This window comes from Urocitellus parryii, chromosome 10, assembly GCF_045843805.1.
Source record: "Urocitellus parryii isolate mUroPar1 chromosome 10, mUroPar1.hap1, whole genome shotgun sequence".
Lineage (NCBI taxonomy): Eukaryota > Metazoa > Chordata > Mammalia > Rodentia > Sciuridae > Urocitellus > Urocitellus parryii.
Genome location: NC_135540.1, coordinates 116,466,446 through 116,484,253, shown reverse-complemented (window position 1 = coordinate 116,484,253; position 17,808 = coordinate 116,466,446). Strand labels below are relative to the sequence as shown.

Here is a 17,808-nt window from a genome sequence, read left to right as displayed (position 1 = left end):
CTGGGCTTCAGTTCCCTCTTCTATTAAAAGACACTGTATCCCACTTACCCTTCAGAGAGAGAATTTGAGGACAGACGACTGCAGGAATGTACTCACAACTGTCTGTTACAAAGTGCATCTAACAAAACTCTTTTAACCAACATTATACAGATATTGTGTGACCAAAAAAATATAACAATAACCCTTTAGCACCATAGAAATGTCTCTGAATTATAAAGTATTTTATTCAGTATAATCTTAGCACATAATAGTTTTATTACATTCTAATTAATTGGAAATTTGGTCATGCACAGATGGCATGATATGCTTTCAATTAATGAAAATATTTAATACAACATGTAAATCCTTAATTCAGTCATTAAATAAACATTAGGTGCCTACTAGATGTCAAGAAATGTGCTGGGAAATGGGGATGTAGTGATGAAAACCTGACCACATGAGATATTCAGATTTACAGATTTATGAAATGCTTTGTAATTTTCAGGCTCAATGTTGCCTTGGAATTAAATAATACCATTTAGCACTCTTTTACTATCTGAGGTCTCACCTGTAGAATTTGATGCATGAGCTCCATGATAGTGCATTGGCCTTCCCATAAAGTCCTTCCACTTTGTGGTTCTAGGCTATTTTTTGCAGGGTAGATGTTCCCAGAAGTCTCAGCTCCAGCAAGAGGAAATGTGAGCTATGACCATGTAGATACCTAATACCATCCTGAACTCGACTTCTGTATTTTAGGCTTATGGCTGGCTACATGAAGACACAGGACCAGAATCTGACCCAGTAGTTGTGGTGAGATTTCTAGGAACGACAGACATGAGTACCGACCTCAGGACCCTCCTTCTGAGTGTTTGTGAACAACTGGCGGTTAACTATCGGTGTCTGGTTCAGAGCTACCCTAAGAAGATCCATGACCTCCGGGACTTATTTATAAATCTTCTGAATGAGTCTTCATTGCAGAGACCTCTAGTAATAATATTTGACTCCCTGGAGCAGCTCTCGGAGAACGACGATGCCAGGAAGCTCTGGTGGCTCCCAGCTCACCTTCCACGCTTCGTGCGGATAGTCCTCTCCACACTGCCCAACAAACACGGGATCCTGCAGAAACTTCGGTGCCTTATCCATGACGATGACAACTACATCGAGCTGATTCCCCGGGACAGGAAGATGTGCAGCCAGGTCCTCAAACACCAGCTGCTGCGGGTCAAAAGGAAGGTCACATCCGGCCAGCAGATTTACGTAAACAATGCGTTCTCCAAGTGCACACTGCCCATGTTTGTGAACCTGACCTTCAGGGAGGTGAGACATTGGAGATCCCACAAAGACGTGGATGAATCCTCCCTCTGTGTCACTGTTCATGAAAGCATAGAGCAGTTATTCTGGTCCTTGGAGAAGAACTGTGGCCAGAAACTGGTCTCCAGGGCTCTCGGTTACATCACCATGGCCAAAATGGGTTTGAGCGAAATGGAACTGGAGGACGTGTTAGCCCTGGACAACAGCGTTATGAACGAGCTCAACGAGAACACCAGGCCCAGCAATCCCCTGAGAGTACCTTATCTGTACATCGCCAGGCTCAAGGAGGGTCTCAGTGGATATTTAATAGAAAGACACGTGAAGAACGTCACCCTCCTGGTCTGGGCTAACAGACACCTGCAACTCATAGCCCAGAAACTGTATCTGCAGGATGACAGCAGCCTGCGTGAAATGCACACCATCTTGGCTGACTATTTTCTGGGGGTCTGGTCGGGGGGCAGGAGGAAAGCTTTCTGCCTTGAAGACCCCTATTTGAATGGCTGCCTTGACTTGGATAGCAGAAGCCTGCTGGAGGAAGAAAAGCACTTCATGGAACAGGCTTCCTTTGACAGGCAAGCCCCTGATCAGCCCTGGGTTTTCCAGTGCAATCCACTGGAGCCCGACATCTTTTTTGTCAACCACCGGAAAATGTCTGAGCTGCTGTACCACCTGACGAGATGTGGGAAAACGGATGACCTGCTTTATGGCATCATCATGAACTTCAGCTGGCTTTACACCATGATCAAAATTGGCCAGTTTGACAAAGTGCTTTCAGACATTGAGCTAGCTTACAACTACTCCCAAGAGAAGGAGCTGAAGTTCTTGGCCAGCACCCTCCGCAGCATCAAGACCAAGGTCATTGCATTTCCTGGCTCCCTTTCAGCAGAGCTACAGCAGAGACTGCTTCCTGTCGTAAGCTCCCTACCCAAACTTAGACACCTTCTTTTAGAGTGTGACAAAGATGGGCCCAAATATTGCTCCATCGTGCCATTGCATTCATCCATGGATGTGACCTACAGCCCCGAGCGTCTTCCCTTGTCATCCAGCCACCTGCACGTCACGGAGATTCTGCCCACCTCGAACCCCAGCACCGTCCTCACCGCTCTAGAAAATGGTTCCATCAGCACGTGGGATGTAGAAACTCGCCAGCTACTCAGGCAAATCACTACGGCCCAGTCTGTCATCCTGGGCATGAAGCTCACCAGTGATGAAAAATACCTTGTGGTGGCTACAACAAATAACACCTTGTTGGTTTATGACAATGTCAATTCTTGTCTCCTGTCTGAAGTGGAAATCAAAGGGACCAAGCATGGAAGTGGCTCCACCTACATCAACGGATTCACACTGTCTGTCAACCACGCCCTTGCCTGGCTCGAAGCCAGCAAGGATGTCACTGTCATTGATCTGCTCTATGGATGGCCCCTTTACCAGTTCCACTGCTGGTATGAGGTGACCTGTGTCCAGTGCTCGCTGGATGGGGTGTATGCTTTCTGTGGGCAGTACCTGAACACGACCACCATATTTCACTTAGGGAGTGGAGAAAAGCTATGTACGGTGACATCTGAATTTTCTGGTGGGTTTGTGAAGTTTCTTCTTATCTTGGACACAGCTCAAGAGATGGTGATGGTGGACAGCGAGGGAAGTCTTTCTGTTTGGAATACTGAGGATATTTCCAACCCCCAGCTGACGGATGACTTTGACTGCAGAAGAGAAGACAGTGAGGTGGTCAGCATTGAACTTTCAGAGGACCAAAGTGCAATTCTGATCTGTAAAGCTCTTAGCATTGAGCTCTTACATACCGGTGTATGGAAGGTAGCTGAAAAGTTCAGAGCCAAGCATAACGAACGCTTCGTCTCTGCTGTGCTGTCCAAAAACGGAGACTGTATCATCGCGACCATGGAGAATACTCCAGCTGTGTTTTTTTGGAGACGAGACACAGGACAATGCATGGCAAGCTTACAGGAAATCTCAGGTACCATAGTTAAGTTGGTGAAATCTAGTCACCACAATATGCTACTGTCTTTATCAACCAGTGGTGTTCTTTCTATTTGGGATATAGATATAATCACAGCTATGTCCAACATAGATAAGACTGGGAAACCCATCCAAAGTCTGGTGTTGCCTGCTAGAGGGGAAATCATTTACTCCCTGGACGGCTCTGATTGTGTTCATAAGTGGAACTTCAGCAGTGGGTTCATTGAAGCAGTATTTAAGCATGAAGGCATAGTGGAACACTGTGTGTTAACATCCGCCGGAGACATAATGGTGACATCAGATGACAAAAGCAGCCAGTATGTCTGGCACACCAGCAGTGGGGAAAACCTCTTCCGAATCAATGGGCAGAGAATCTCTCAGCTGCTGATCACACACAATGACCAGTTTGTGGTCTCTCTCTGCGAGGAGAATGCCTCCAGGGTTTGGAGACTGGCCACGGGCCACAGGGTCTGCAACATTCTGACCACTTTGCAAAACGCCTTTATTACCTCCGCAAATACCTTCGTGGTGGGAATGACTAAAAGCAAAGTGTTGGCAGTCAGCCTTTGGACAGGAAGTATCACCAAGAAGTTTTGCTGCGAGGACGGAATCACCATTGTGAATTTTAAACTGATCCCCGACTGTCCGGACATCATCGTGTTCATCACGTCAGCGGAGACTGTGAACATCTGGAGTCTGACAGATGAAGTGATCTGTCGCCGCGTCCAGCTTCCAAACAACTTCTTGAAAAATCTGGAGGACTTTGAAATTTCTCCCAATGGAAAGTTAGGCATTATATCTAGGGGAGATGAAAATATCAACGTGCTCGATTTACATAGTGGTAAATTACGAGTAGTCCACGCCTCCGGGGTCATCTGGCGGCAGAGGCTGTCTCGGGATGGTCGCTACCTGGTCTACATTTGCTTCCGAAATGGGGAAGAAGAGGAAGAAAATGGTGCCACATCCAGCTTAATTGTAATGAGACTGGCTGATGGCAAAAATATCGGTGCTTGTTCCCTTTACAAAACGCCAACTTTCCTTGCACTCTCTCAGAGGCACCTGAACATCATTGTGGGCTTTGATGATGGAAGCATAGGAATATACACTGTAGTGGACCGAGTGGACGCTGCACTGAAAATCAAAATTGCCACTTCCAATAGCAGGCAGATTTTCAACAGTGCAACACAGACATCCAGACCAAAGTCTAACAGTTACTGTTTTAAAGTATCTGTGGATTGCTTATGGAGAGAGTCCACTGAGGTCTTTGCAAGAGACAGCCCCATCACAGTCAGCGACTCCTCTGAGTCCAACGAAGCCACACCCTCCAAGAAGCACAACTCTTGCTATGACCGGGTGTGCTCTGCCCTAGAATCCAGGGGTCACAGCTATGCCCCTGATAACTGACAAAATGTCTCTCCCACCCAGTGGAAATACACAATCCACATACAGAAGAAAAGACAAGTGTATCTTCTGTATCTCCAAGGATATACTACTCGTTACTAAGAGACAGGAAAGATGCTGGCATTTCAGCGTCTTATTAACATACTCATGAAACAGAGAAGTGAGATTGGTTTTGGGTGCCATCTTTTTGTCTAGGTATATTCAGGAATGGAGGGATGACAGCATTTCTAGAAGTGAGATTTAAATAGTTATTTTATCTGGAAGAGAGAGGATTTTGAAAAAGCTTCTAAATTAGCTGTGTGGTAAGAAGTATCATAGGTCATTCCATTGGTTCAGATGAAAGGGACTAGAGTTATATGGAAACCATTTGGACTGAAATTAGTTCTACAAAATCCAGTTGAAATCTTAAAGACAAAGAGTTGTTGGACTCCAAATGATTTTGTGATAAGTAAAACACAGCCTTAATCTCTCTTTACATTTTCCGATCCTGACAACTGTGTAAACCTAGTCAGAAAATGAAAGGTTTAAAGGTGCAAAATCATGTAACAAATATGCCCAGTTGTATTCCCAGTTTCCCAAGAGACACAACATAAAATATGAGACCGTGAACTAGACTGGGACAAGAACTAACTACCACTATCATAGGGCTACTGAACATGGAGAGTCAGTCTTTAATAAAATACAGTTCCAACGATTGCATGCAAGGGTTTCTCTGTAATGGAACATATGATTTTTTAAACTACTTATTTTCTGAGTTGCAATATAACAATAGGAAATCACCATCTTTTCACATCTTTTTTTGAAATGCATACTTGTGGTGAGTCTAAATAATTACAGAAAGGGCATTACAAATTCAATCAAAACACCTATTTGTTCTTATGGTCACACTAACAAGAATCTGTACTAGTCGATCAGTTATATGGAAGCATAAATTATTTCCTACATCCCTGAGTATACGTCAATAGAAAGCAAGCTTTCTTAATATGCCATCTCTGAAACACTGATGACATTTGCCTTACTCTCACTCTTCTTCTTTCCTGTGTTAAACGCAGATAGATGACCAAATACTCTGGGACAAACTTAATATGCCTGTCTTTGTGCTAAAATATTCCAGAAATCTTAAGGGTGTCCAAAGGTTCTTTATTGTCCCTGTTTGTAACCACTTTCTTACTTCCACACACCGTACGTACGCTTCTTTCTCTGTTACACTTCTGGACTGAGGAATCTTCTGAACCTTTTATAGTCTTACCATTTCAAAGCAGAAGCTGGGAAATGGCATTAAATATTTTTTAAACTCTACTGCACCTATTTAAAAAATATACATCTCAGACGGTCAGAGTGATTGACTTCCTTTCATATGGTCCACATGGCATGTCCTTGGATAACTTTTCACAGGGGTCTGTAGAGGTGGTTCGGTTTGGTTTTCCTTGAACAGTGAACAAGGAACTGACCTATTTCCAGTGAACCTCTGCCATGAACTCACTGTGGACGTCTGGCAGGATCTTAAACCTCACCAGTGTGTTGCTTTTGTGAACTGCAAAATAAAGTAATGGGTTCTGCTGAAGCCCTATTAGGGATGTTGGAGTAATAATTTCAAGAAAAAAAATAGACATCTTGATTGTTGATGCTGAAATGGAGAAAAAAAAATGATCTAACCTAGAGAGAATCCAAATCCACTGTATTTCACTTTGGAAAGCAGCTTAACATGTAAGCCTTCAAAGATATGATTCAGATATAAACACCCCATTCCATGGTGAAAGATTTTTTCCTCTACATTACTCATAGATTAGCTTCCAGCCATGGAGGTGGTAGCCCAGGGAGGGCTCAGACCCACGTACCAATCACCTGGAGTAGATTGTATGAGTCAATGCTTTTAGCTCTTCAGGCAATGCATACTTATTCCTGTCACTATCAGTTGAACCTCCATACCATACATTTCTAAGAAGTAAATGCCTAGATGGATTAAATGTAGTGTGTGAATGTTCTATGTAAAAGCCAATAGAGTATAACAAGTGACTTGAATGATTTTTTCCTAACTTGTTTGCAACTGATAGCTCATATTGAATGTTTTTATGTAAACTTTGTATTGTTGGGAAGAATTACCCAATCAGAGATTTATATTTTCATAAATGTTACATTTAGTTAAATTTTGTTACAGAGTTGTTACACTAGAAAATTATTTCAGTCTTCAAACAATATATAGTCTTGTGTATGTATTGTTTGTATGAATAAAAGATAAACCACTTAAATTTGTGTGCAGTTGGTTTTTCTGTCCCTCTTTTGCAAAAGTGATTGGAGACCTCAAGTAATAGTAATAGTTGTTCTTGCTTACTGAGTGCTTATAATGAGGGCACCTAGGTACTTTTCTCAGAGCTTTACAGATTCTAAGCTATGCAGTCTTCACAACAGACTTATGAGTAGATACTGTTAGTCTTTCATATTTACAGATGTGGAAACCTAGAAACAAAGGGCTGGGGGGAAATGCTGAACAAGATCTCAGTGTACCATCACTGTGTTTTTAATTAAATTTCTTAAAGCAATCCAAACATGCCATTTAGTGCGTAGTAAGCACTACCTGACAATGACCTCTAAGGTATTTTCTAACTTGTAAATGAGAGATCAATCTGGTCTCTTAAAGATCACTCAAAGTTGCTGTCAACTCCCAGGTTTTTCAGCAGTACAAAAATAGTTGATGAAGTCATTCGGCAAATATTTGTTTGGCTATGCATTTTACCAAGAACACAGGGTAAATAAAATATCTCATGACTTCTAGGACTTCAGCCTTAACAAGAAAACAGGAAACAAGTCTTGTGTGTGTTTGTGAGAGGGCAGTATGCAGGCAGTGTGCTTCCCTCTGGGGCTCAGGAGAAGGGATGACAACCAAGGACGTGTCCCAATTGTAAAATCCTCCAGGTGAGAAAATAGGGCCAGGAAATCCTTCCCAGAATCCTTTACTGCTCAGGTCTGAGAATCTTCACATACGCCAAGGTGCAAGCAGGGTGCTTGGGCCAGCATTGGAGAGTCAAAGTTATAAGTAGGCAATAATGAGATGTAACCTTGTATCTAGTTGTCAAGGAATGATTTAAAATTTAAAAGGTTAATAATACATGGAAGAAATGAGCTGTTGGGTTTATTGCCCTTATCAACATTTGGCTGAGACTAACTTGTGTTAAAGTTTATCCCCACTGAAAACTATTCCATTATGCATGCCAGGGAATTCCTTCTTGGATTCCAAGCTATGTCCTTTAGGGTGAAAGTTACACCCTCTTCTGGTTCTCAGAAAAAAAAATGTGGAGAAGTTTATCACCAATATTTTTGTTAAAGTATTTCATATACATGAAGTTTGTATTTAAAGAGCTTCTTTCCTCAAGTTAAGAATACTACAAATATGGTTTTCTGTGTCTAAGGTGTTATGTCCTAGGATGGTTTGAAATTAGTTCTTCTGCCCCAAATCATACAATCAAAAAAAGACATAACTAACTAGATATAAATCTGTGACCTCCCCCTCCCCCCCAAAAAAAAAGTTGTTTATAAAAGGGAAAGCTGGTTGCTGAGGATCCAGGGGAGCAGTTAGAACTACCCGGGAATCAAAAAGGATGAACAGGAGGAATAGGCAACTGAGGCTTGAAAAGTAAGTAGTACTTATCCATCAACATCAGGCATTTCAGGTTAGAGAAGCTGAATGAGAAAAAAAATAGAGTTGAAGCATATTTTGAATGACTTTAAAGGCTATGCTGGGATTTTAGACTCAATAAGTAGTTGATAAGGAGTAGTTGAAATGTTTTTGAGAAGGGGAGTGGCCTAGTTGGAATGGTATTTGGGATGAATGGCAGGCCGTGTTTTGTCAGATAGATTAGAGATGGAAAGCTCAGAAGCCCTTAAAGACTATTGCAAGGATCTAGGCCAGAAAGTATGAGAATTTGACAGGACAGTGGCAGTGAGAATGCTAAGAGAAGCAGAGATTTAGAGTGATTTCAGTACTTAACTGGTGATGGAGGAGAGGGAAACTCAATTCTACTTCCAATTTAAATTAGGTAGATGGTAGAGTTACAAATGTAAAATGAATAGGAAACAAGTAGGGAAAACAAACTTTGTCCTGGATTGTTTAAAGGATCCCAGTTGGTAATATGCCATTTATCCCATGAAGAAAACTGAGATAAAGAATCCGATCGGTGTTGTCTTTTTCTCAGGGGCTCCCTTCTACAGTGCCAATAAGGCATAGGATGTCATTGCTGTTACAATGTAAACTGATAACCATAACATTTTTTAAAAAGTTATTTTTTAGAGCTACTGGACAAATTTGGAAGTATATTGACAAATCTACTCAAAACAAACTCACTTTCCTATCTTCCATAACATTCGTTTGGAACAATTTATATGCTAATGAAAATATGAACAAACTTAAAAACTAAGTAAATTATGGTATTTTTATTCCAACATGCATCAACATGTATTTTCTTCTGTATCCTCCCCCACCCAGGGTCCCCTTCAGATCTCCATTTGGCAAGTGACTGGCATGAATCATGAATTACATTTGTATAAACATACAGAATTTGGCTCTAGTGTATCAACTGGAGAAATTATATGCACCATTTAATTGAGATTACAAATAATAATAGCACTTCTGTCTACACAGAATGCCCACCTGTCCTAGATGAAGGCAACTAAGCCACTCACAGCAGAGGTTCTCAAACCGTGTGTATCACCTATGAAAACACAAGTTCCTTCACCCTCCCCAGATGCCACATTTCTGAACCCATTTATTGGGGAAGGGCCTCAAAATTCGTGTTTTTACTGCATCAGATTAATGCTGATTCGGCCAGTCTAGGAAATACTGTTAAAACCCAAGACAAATACCAAAATGTTTTTTAGTCAGAATAACCTAACTGATGAATGCACTGATATTCTGTGGACGTTACTAAGGCACCAACTAGACCTGGGACATGAGAGTCATTTATTGTGTGGCCCAGGGGGTTTATCAGAAAATGACATAAAACAACATATAACTTCCTTATAAATCTTCCATTTGTAAGTGCAGCAGCCAGCCACTAGGACACTGGGAAAGTTTAAAAATAAATAAATAAACGTGGCAAATGCGGGCAGAAGCAGTGAAACTTGTGGTTGGGAGGTCGCAGAGGAGGTTTTAAACAGTATTTACAAAACGGCTTTAGGGAATTGTCTTCCGTTGCAGCACCAGGTTCGCATTCTTCCTATGGGCGTGAATGCAGCTGGAACCACTAAAGCAGGCAGATTAGAAAACTAAGGGCAGTAAGTGCATCTCTAAATAGGATTTTGCCCAGTTCCTTCTCCAACATCTGGTTTTATCCTCTCTCCCTGAATAGATTGAAGGGAAGAGAGAAGGAAGTAAGCTAGATGGCGCAATTGCTTAATACATTTTCCTGGCAAGCCCCATGATCGCTTTGGAGGGCAGGTGGAAAGAATTTTCGGAAAACGCAATTAGTTCTCCACCCACCACCGTAGATACAGGGACTGTTAACAACTTCGAGAGCTCATTAGATGGATGGCGTGTTGCAAAGAATTATCCTAGTACCCGCCCCCCGACACACGCATCAACCAAAAGAAGTCGTAGTAGTAGAGGGCGGAGAACCTTGGGTTCACTGAGCTCCCACTGTGAACTTTGAGGGGGCAGGCGAGTGTGTGCAGCTTCCCTGGAAAAGATCCTGTTAGGGTCTTCTCTGTTTCTCAGGTCATCTAGCCAAAAAGGCAGGCGATGGATAAGTGTGCGCACAGGATTAAATAGCTGATGCCAAACTGAGAAGGAAACCGAAAAACTCCAAATACACGAAGGTCAAGGGTACAAATTTATTTGCCAGGAGGTGCATTTATCTATCCCCAACCCGCCACTTAAGTCCCCAATCATGGGGAGAGCTCCCTTCTCCGAACAGCACGATAAAAAGTAGACACCAAAAAGTTTCCCAGGACGGCCACAGCTGGCACAGAAGCTGGGTGTCGGCACTGAGACCCAGCTCCTGCATTTGCGGCTCCTTTGCCCCGGGATGACCAACCCCGGCTCCGGGGAGGTCCGGCGTCCGGCTCCAGCGGTGGCGCCGCGGTCCCCCGAGAGCTCGCGGCAAGAGGCGCGCAGGTAAAGGGTTACGCGTACCGCGGAGGTTCGCCCCGGGCCGGGCCACGTGACGCGCCGGCCCAATGACCGTGCCCGGTCCGCAGCTCGGGCGCCGCGGGCTCCGGTCGCCGCTGAGCCGCTCGCGTTTTCCCAGCGCGGCCACCCAAGGCCAGCGAAGCCATGGGCGCCACGACCCCAGAGCAGCCGCAGCCGCCCGGCCCCAGGTAGGGACAGTCGCCCTCCAGCGCGTCGGGCGCCGCCGTGCGAGCGCTAGTGCTTCACTCCTGCGGAATGGGCTTTGGGGCAGGGGGGCCCCGACTTCTCGCGAGGGTCCTACTTATTCTTGATTTCTTTTGGCCCTGGGGGTGGGCGGGGAGGAGGGAGCTTGAGGATATTTGCATTTTGAAGACTTGGGGTGGGGGGTGGAATCAGGTAATTTAACAAAGGCGCGGAGAGAGCGGCAAAACCCGGGACGCGAGGACTTTTACAAATTCCCCAAACTAAAGAGCAAGATGTTTGTAAAGCTCAGCATCTAAATGGCTGTAGGAAACTTTTAAAATTAAATCCCTAGTTAATGAACTTTCAAACAATGCCTGAGAACTTAGCTCGGGAAAACTGCAAGAGATTTCCCCTTATTTCTACGGCCCCTTCCCCCGCCCCATGATTAAGCATCTGAGTGTTTTTTAATAAAACGGAAATGGGATTTGACCGCCACCACCGTTTCTTTGAAATGTCCTTGGGTCCCAGGATTTGCCCCGCCTTGGGGTGCTGGCGTCCGTTGTGGGTGAGCAGGGGGTTGAGGGAAGAGGATGCGACGCTACGAGGAACACCTAGTGCAGTGAGGGTGACAGGTGCAAACGGTTAAACGGTCACAAACTGCTAAATATTTAATAACTAGGTAAGTGTCGCCCAGGTGAATCACTTGGGTCCTTTTGACCTTGGCCGCCTGGATGAGGTGAGATTTTCACAAAATGACAGCGGAAGAATTTTTCGTATAATAGGAGGGAGATCAATGTGCAACCCGCGCCCCCAGCACCGTAATTATCATTAAAATCAAAACAAAAACTCCTTTTGGTGACTTAGTACCTTCTGTTTTCCGTCCGATATAGATATTTACCCCATCTAGAGGGAGTCAATGTTCCATGAGGAGGTAAGATCATTAAATAGGGTATTTATTTCCCTCCTGACACATTTATGGGAGAGAGTAATTGATGGTGCTTCTCACTATTGCTTGTGGATATCCTGGGTGACCAATTTATTGTGAGGAGTAATTACTGAGAAGAGAAACAATCAAAAGTAGAATTAGAAGTAGAAGTGATTGCTGTTTTTAAAGCTAATGCATTCTGTATTTGCTGAGTTTTTCTCCTATTTAATCTTCTAGTTAATACTATGAAAAGGATTTTTTTTTTACTAACAGTTAAAGCTTCTCAATCAAAATGCCAGTGTCCATGGAACACCGTCTGTAGTAAAGTCCCTGTCCTGAGATGGATGAGTGAAACAATAATTTGAGGTTGTAAAATTAGAGGGCTGAGGATGTAGCTCAGTAGCAGAGCCCTTGGCTAGCATGCATAAGGCCCTGGGTTTAATCCACAGCACTGAAAAAAATAAAGTTGCAGCGATCCCAGGTTATTTCTGTTTCTCTGAAGTGTGAAAAGTCAGTTAATACCAAGCTGCACTGGCCACTGAGGGTATTGGAGCAAACACTGACACAGGAAGGGGAAGTGTGATTTATTTCTCGTCCTTGCCCACTCTATCCTTGCTCATCATCCTCTGATCTTGCTCCTTTATTTAATCTGTAAGCATGAAATAAATGTCTGTCTCATACCTCAACCTAGCCCTCATTATCAGTAGTTCTAAAGATTTAGCTATTTAATGATGTCTAAAGACAAATATGACCAACCTTAACTGTGTTCCAAAGACCTTTTGCAAATCTGGAATTTAAAACAACAAAAACTTGCTTGTCAACTAAACACATATTTAGGAAAATAGAATGATTCTCTGGAATTCCCACCCTGCACCTTTCTTGAGTCTGGAAAACACTTTGCTAACCTCTGGCCAGAATCCAGTGCCAGGCCAGGGAAGGGCAGAGCAGGTGCTATCTGCTTTGCTCCTGGAACTGCCCTGCCCTGGTGCCTGAGGAGTTCACTTCTTGCAAAGAACTCCAGATTCTAATAATTTAATACTAACCTTCTAAGAGCTTGTTTCCTCTCCCTGGACTGCTTCAGATTCTCCTAGTTACATACCTTTTCCAATAACCCTGAATCTTGGGTTTTTAGGGGATCTTGGTGAAATGGTACCTACTTCTTGCTGTCTTCTTCTTCTTTTGATCGTTACACAGATTAGCTGTTTACATATAGATTTCCTAGGTGTCCAGAAAAGAAGTATTGGGAAGAATTGATTGATCCATCCTAGGAGGAGGGCAGGCACAGAGCCTTTACCTGTCTGCAGGTCAGCGAGGTCCTCCGGTTGTGTTCTTTCTAGAATACCTGCTCTTAACCACTGACCCATCCAACTTGTAACCTTTCTTGCTCTAGTTATTCCTGAATGCTGTTTAAGAGGGTAAGCTGAATGCTAACATCTTCCATTTACTCATACCCTTTTCACCTGTGAATATCCTCATCCCACAGAGATTAGAATTTCCAGGGTTGTAGACCATCAAAATGATCCTCTCCTAAAACATACTTAAAACACTGAGATGATGAACATGTGCTGTGACGCAGATAATTAAAATAACTCAAAATACAGACTCAGAGTGATGTGAGGCACCTAAGAAACATGCTCCCGAGTTGCAATGAGTGTTTATTAACATAAAAGAAAAGGGATAATCATGCCTCACACTTTACCACAAGCAGTGAGCTCTGTTCTATTAGGTGTGCAAGTGACTCTCCAGAATTGAATGAATCCCTGGTCTGGCTCTGGAGACAGCATGTGTGTAGACGCAGAGACAACAGGCAGTTGGCAGAAGTGTGGACACAGCCCCTATCTTCAGGAATCTTACACCATTGAAGGGTTTGAAGCAGAGCGGATCTCTATTCTAGAAAGTTCACTCGGCTGCTGTGATAAGAATGAGAGGAGGGAGATACAAATAATGCCAAAGGCAGATGCTGCAAAAATCCACATGATGGGGGGGAGAGAGAAGTGAGTCAATTATTAAAAAAAAAAAAAAAATTTAGGGAACAAATGCTCTTTACAATTTTAACTGCAAGAAACTTTTAACCAATCCAATTTTTTTTAATATTAATTCACATGACATTTCAGAAGGACCGGACATTTTATTCAAGGTGGATAAACATAAGCCACATTTCAGTGCAATGTTCTTCTGCTGATTATAGTTACTCTGCCTCTCCCCATAGCTTTTTTCCATCACAGCACAAAACAAAATTTATGATAAACGAAGAATTTGATAAATAAGAATTTGAATTTTCTAAAATTTTGATGGTAATTCCTTCCCCAAGTTTGATAATTGAGTACCTATCCTGGTCATTCGTTTGCAAGACATACAAAGATCTGATTCTTTATAGCTGTACAATAGTGTCCCTTCTTTTTGATGGTCAGTTGCCAACAACTGCAGTTCTCTAAAACATTTACTGCAGCCTAAAAATGAATAGAAGAAGTTGACCTACACCTGCAAATTATTGTTAAGAGTCACATACTAGATTCCCAGGAGAACTTATATGATATGATTGCATGTCCCTTTCTTAATGAGCCTAGCTGCATGGGTTCCTGGTCCACCACTAGGAGGTCCATGTTATAGATTCAATCTGTGACTAGCACAAGCAGTATGTAGTCACAACCCACTGCTCAACAACAAAGACAAGACAGCGAAGGTGTCTGTGATTAAAACCTTTTCTACAGAAAAATGTTAAATGTGGTTCAGATTTGTTAAATATGTGTTCTGGAAAAAAAATGAACCCTCATTCCTTTCTCTAGCTGAAAAGAAACTTAATAGTCACTTGGTATGACACTGTAGTTTATAGATGAGGAAACTGGCTCAAAGAGGTTCAGTGATTTCTCTAAGTTCATACAGATGCCCACTGGAAAAGTTACAAGGTCCAGACTGCAACAGTCCCAATTCATAGTTCAGTCATCTTCCTACTACTCACTAAAGCCTAAATTTTAGTTGTATGGAGAAATCCATTTTCAATTAAGTACCCTTTCCCCAAATATAATAGCCACTGTTCATTGTGAAATTGCCTATATATGTATATGAGTGTGTATGCACACGTGTGCACGCGCGCACTCGCACACACACACACACACAGGATCAGTTATCTGTTGCTATGCAAAATAAACCATCCCAAACATAATGGCTTAAAACAACTACCATTTATTTAGCTTGTGAGTCTGTGGATCATCAGTTTGGTCTGGACCCAGCTGGGCAAGTCTAATGATCTTGTCCTCTGAGTACTGGCCCACCATCAGCTGAGTCACCCAGGGAGCTGCTGAGCCTGTGTCTCATCATTCACAGGCTAGCCAGGGCCTGTTCACAGGTTGGTTCTGCATGGTTGCAAGAGGGAGAGTGGGAACAAGGTCCCTTGAGGCCTCAACTACTTTAAAAGCAAGTCAGGAGGCCAACTCAGGTTTAAGGGATGGAGAACTAGACCCCACCTTTTGATGGGCAGGGCTCCATAGTCACATTAGAGAATGCCATGGAGTCAGAGAGAAGTGGAGAATCATTTTCAAAATCTACCATATCGGCCCAGCACTCTACATAACTCATCTAACTTAGTTCTCACAGCACTAGAAGTTAAGGCAGAATTCCTATTTACAGGTGAGGAAACAGACCCAGGCATGTTAGTCTGGGTTAGGCAGGGGATGCCACCATGAGGGATGGAACCAGCCTTGGATCTCAGACTCCAAAGACCATATCAGAACCTCAGTGCAACCCTGCCTCTCTGCATCATGCCACAGTGAAAGGTGGCATCATTGCCAAGTATCACTCAGCTCAGAGCTGTGCATGAAAAATAAAAACTTTGAGAATACTTTTTAAACTTATGTGTGAAAAAATAAAATCAGACATGACTGCCCCTTCAAAGAATATATGATTCACTTTATGTCCATGTGCAAAAATTATTGAAGCAATAAGATTCAGGGTAAGGAGAAAGGGGTTGGCTGGATTATGGGAGAAGCTTAGCATGATGAGTTTATGACAGCCAAGAGAAAGATTTGAAGAGAATAGTATTTATTAATATCTCAAAATCTCCTCACATCATTTATGTAAAGTAATAATATTCCCAACTCTACAAGGGAAGTTATTTCCTAACATATAGCACTTGACAAAGATAGCGTTCAAACCCATGGCTGTGTCCCCCCCTTTCCCCCCTACTAAGCCAAAAGACTTTGCTATTCAAAGTGGGGTCCATGAACCAGCAGCAGCGTGATCACCAGGGAACTTGTTGGAATGTTGTCTTTCTTTTCTTAGTACTGGGGATTGAACCCAGGGACACTTAACCCCTGAGCCACATCCCAGCCCCTTTTTTATATTTTATTTAGAGACAGAGTCTTGCTTGGGGCCTTGGTAAGTTGCTGAAGCTGGATTTGAACTCATGATCCTTCTGCCTCAGCCTCCCAAACTGCTGGGATTACAGGCGTATGCCACCATGCCCAGCTTAAAATGCTCTCTTGATTCTGCCTGCCATCTACTGCATCAGAATGTGTTTTAACAGGACCTCATCTCCCAGATGATGCATGAGCACCTCTGAGAAGCCCTGTGCTAAAGGGAACTTGGAGATGATTTGCATTAACATAGGCAAAGGAGGGTGGAAATGCTTTCTAGGTGTGGAGACTGGCAAGAGCAGAGGCTGGACTTAGTTCCACAGGTATAAGGACAAGTGGAGGGCTTCACAGAGTAGGAAGGGATGTGAGATGGACAGAATTCTAGGGAACCCAATGAAGACTGTTCTTGAGGAAGGTGAATGGGCAGCCTTGAAGATGGCCTGGAGAGAATAGGCACTGGCCACAAGGACCCCAGGTGTGAGGTTTATGATGAGTTTATCATGATGAACTTATGATAGCCACTCATCCAGGAGTGCCCTGAGGAGAACTCAGGTAGGGATGGAGGAGAAAGGTCTAATCAGGGAGGCATCTCAAAGCACATCCAACCAGCTTGATGCCAGATTGGATTCTAAGGAAAGATCCAGGGAAGGAGGAGAAGATGACCCTGGACTGCCAGGTTCTGAGTTGTGTTTCCCAGCCTTCAGGTCGGGTAAGTTTGCTTTCTTTACTGCTGAGAAAAGATGCCTTTTGTAGTGGTAGCTTTATTGTTTTGAGGCAACTGCTCCCATTATTTAAATTGTAGCAATTTTCAGCTATTGGGAAGAGGTAATTCCAATATTACTATTCCAAGTCTGCGTGTCTATGTAAAATACTGTCTTTTTTTGTTCTAATTAGTTATACATGACAGTAGAATACATCATATATAAATGGACACATCATATATAAATGGAGTATAACGTCTCATTCTTCTGGTTGTACATGATGTAGTTACACAGATTATGTTATCATACATGCACATAGGGTAATAATGTTCAATTCATTCTACTACTACCATTCTTATTCCCATACCTCTCCCGTCTTTTCACTCCCCTGTCTAATCCTAAGTACCTGTATTCTTCTGTAGCCCCCCACCTGTTGTGAATTAGCATCCACAAATCAGAGAAAACATTCAACATTTGGTTCTTTGGGATTGGCTTATTTTGCTTAGCATGATATTCTCCAGCTCCATCCATTTACCAGCAAATGCCATAATTTCATTCTTCTTTAAGATTGAGTAATACTCCACTGTGTATATATACCATAATTACTTTAACCATTCATCTGTTAGAGGGCATCTAGGTTGATTCCACAGTTTATTCATTGTGAATTGAGCTTCTGTAAACATTGATATAGCTGTGTCACGTGATATGCTGATTTTAAGTTCTTTGGATATAAACCTAGGAGTGGGATAGCTGGGTCAAATGGTAGTTCCCTTCCAAGTTTTCTGAGGAATCTCCATTCGGCTTTCCAGAATGGTTGCACTAATTTGTAGTCCCACCAGCAATATATAACTTTTTCTCCAC

The 17,808-nt window shown here is 42.8% G+C and overlaps 2 protein-coding genes across 2 annotated transcripts in view; both read left to right on the top strand.

The window, feature by feature from the left end:
• Positions 1-4,668, top strand: part of Nwd2 (NACHT and WD repeat domain containing 2) — a 147,778-nt gene extending 143,110 nt beyond the window's left edge. The window contains exon 7 of the mRNA XM_026385210.2: positions 736-4,668. Within this exon, the coding sequence (XP_026240995.2) occupies positions 736-4,668 (3,933 nt within the window). The remainder of the gene's footprint in view (positions 1-735) is intronic.
• A 6,223-nt stretch (positions 4,669-10,891) lies between these two features.
• The window catches only part of Pgcka1 (PDCD10 and GCKIII kinases associated 1), a 95,477-nt gene continuing 88,560 nt past the window's right edge, over positions 10,892-17,808 (top strand). Inside the window, exon 1 of the mRNA XM_026387303.2 lies at positions 10,892-10,974. The gene's annotated coding sequence lies outside the window, so the exon portion shown is untranslated. The remainder of the gene's footprint in view (positions 10,975-17,808) is intronic.